Source organism: Salvelinus sp. IW2-2015, unplaced genomic scaffold (genome assembly GCF_002910315.2).
Source record: "Salvelinus sp. IW2-2015 unplaced genomic scaffold, ASM291031v2 Un_scaffold13919, whole genome shotgun sequence".
Lineage (NCBI taxonomy): Eukaryota > Metazoa > Chordata > Actinopteri > Salmoniformes > Salmonidae > Salvelinus > Salvelinus sp. IW2-2015.
Genome location: NW_019955174.1, coordinates 1 through 1,488, shown reverse-complemented (window position 1 = coordinate 1,488; position 1,488 = coordinate 1). Strand labels below are relative to the sequence as shown.

Here is a 1,488-nt window from a genome sequence, read left to right as displayed (position 1 = left end):
CACACACACACACACACACACAAACCACATTTTTTCCAAAGCTTCACTGATGAAGGATTGACTTTATCAGATAATAAATGAAGGATTTCGGCAAGAAATGCAGCAGCTGCAGAGTAGCAACCCATAAAAAACAATTCTAACTGATAGCAACATGGAATCATTCATTAGTCGTTTTGGAAAGCCCTTTTCAGTGAATGGGTGTTACAGCACAGTCTAGCCACTGACCTGATACGAAAGATCCAGGGGGCATCTGGCTGTAGTTGGCCCCTCCCATGGGTAAGACTCCCGGGGGGACGGGGGTGAAGGCGGGTCCAAAGTTCTGAGGAGTGGCGTACGGTCCTGGAGGGATGATCTGGAGGGAGCGGGGACAGACTGTCAATTTGATGATCGATCGAAATCAAAAAGAATAATGAGAAGTCTGAGTGTGTGTGTGTGTATATATGTGTCTGTGTGTGTTCACAGGTAGTTTGTGTGTATGCGTGTTGCGCGGGCTTGCGTTACTGTGTGTGTGAACTCAGTCTACTTACCGGGGGAGTGTGTGTGTCAGTACCCTTGCTGGCTAGTCTGCTGAGGATGCTCCTCTCTGACATCTGCAGGCGTGCGGCGATGGGCGGGACTCGGGACAGTGTGGCAGGGAGCCGCGTCACGTCAGCCTTCATGTCACTCAGCAGCTCCTCCAACTGGTTCAGCACTGAAATTACAACAACTCAACGGTCAATTCCTTCCATTAGCCATTCCAAGCAGCTATTAGATTAGTAAATTACTGTTAACCATTACAAGCAGCTATTGGTGTGTTAGTATTAACCATCAACTACGTACTCTATCAGTCTCCCACTAGGTTTGAGTTACATTATACAGTGAGACACTTTAGGCCACAGGGCATGTAGAATATGTTGTGTTGGAAGCAAAAGCCTGCCCCCACTGAAGCACTACAATATTGAACGCTCATTTTCGTTTAATGTCACGAAACCGACATGGCACATTTTGTATAAACGTATCTCTATCTTTCAGGATTGTTGTAGAATACTGAAAAAGTCAAGCCAGTATGTTGTCCTTTCAAATGAACAATACAAACACACCAACTCGTCAGAGATCGGATGAGGACATTTTCTGAACTAACAAACAAGTCTGGTAACTGAGATTGTAACGCTATCCTGAAGTTGATATTGTGAAATGTTAGCTTCTGGCAGCAGCAGCTCTGTGAGGCCTGGTCTGCTGACAGATTCAGGTCAAAGAACGTTGAAAAGATGTAGTCTGGGAGATTGTTTCTTTATCTTTATTTCTGATATAAATGCGTACAGACGCACACCACACACACACGCAGAAAGGGGAGGGAGATTTGGGGTGTGTGTGTGTGTCCCTCACCCTTGTGCAGCACTGCGTTGGCAGGTTTGTTCCCGGCCAGGGACTCCTTGCTGAGGTGCTGGTGGGACTCAGCCAAACACTCCACCTCGGCGAAGCGGGCGTTCAGGGCCATGGCGGGGTGGA

At 47.4% G+C, this 1,488-nt stretch overlaps 1 protein-coding gene across 1 annotated transcript; it reads right to left on the bottom strand.

Moving 5' to 3' along the window:
- Nucleotides 1-205: 205 nt before the first annotated feature.
- Nucleotides 206-1,482, bottom strand: LOC112080254 (chromodomain-helicase-DNA-binding protein 3-like; the record flags this gene model as incomplete). The annotated part of the gene is made up of 3 exons (XM_024145991.2): nt 1,366-1,482; nt 528-691; nt 206-352 (listed from the first exon to the last, which is right to left on the bottom strand). Coding segments are annotated over exons 1-3 (423 nt in total), but the record flags the coding sequence as incomplete, so codon positions are not given.
- Between the last annotated feature and the right edge of the window lie 6 nt (nt 1,483-1,488).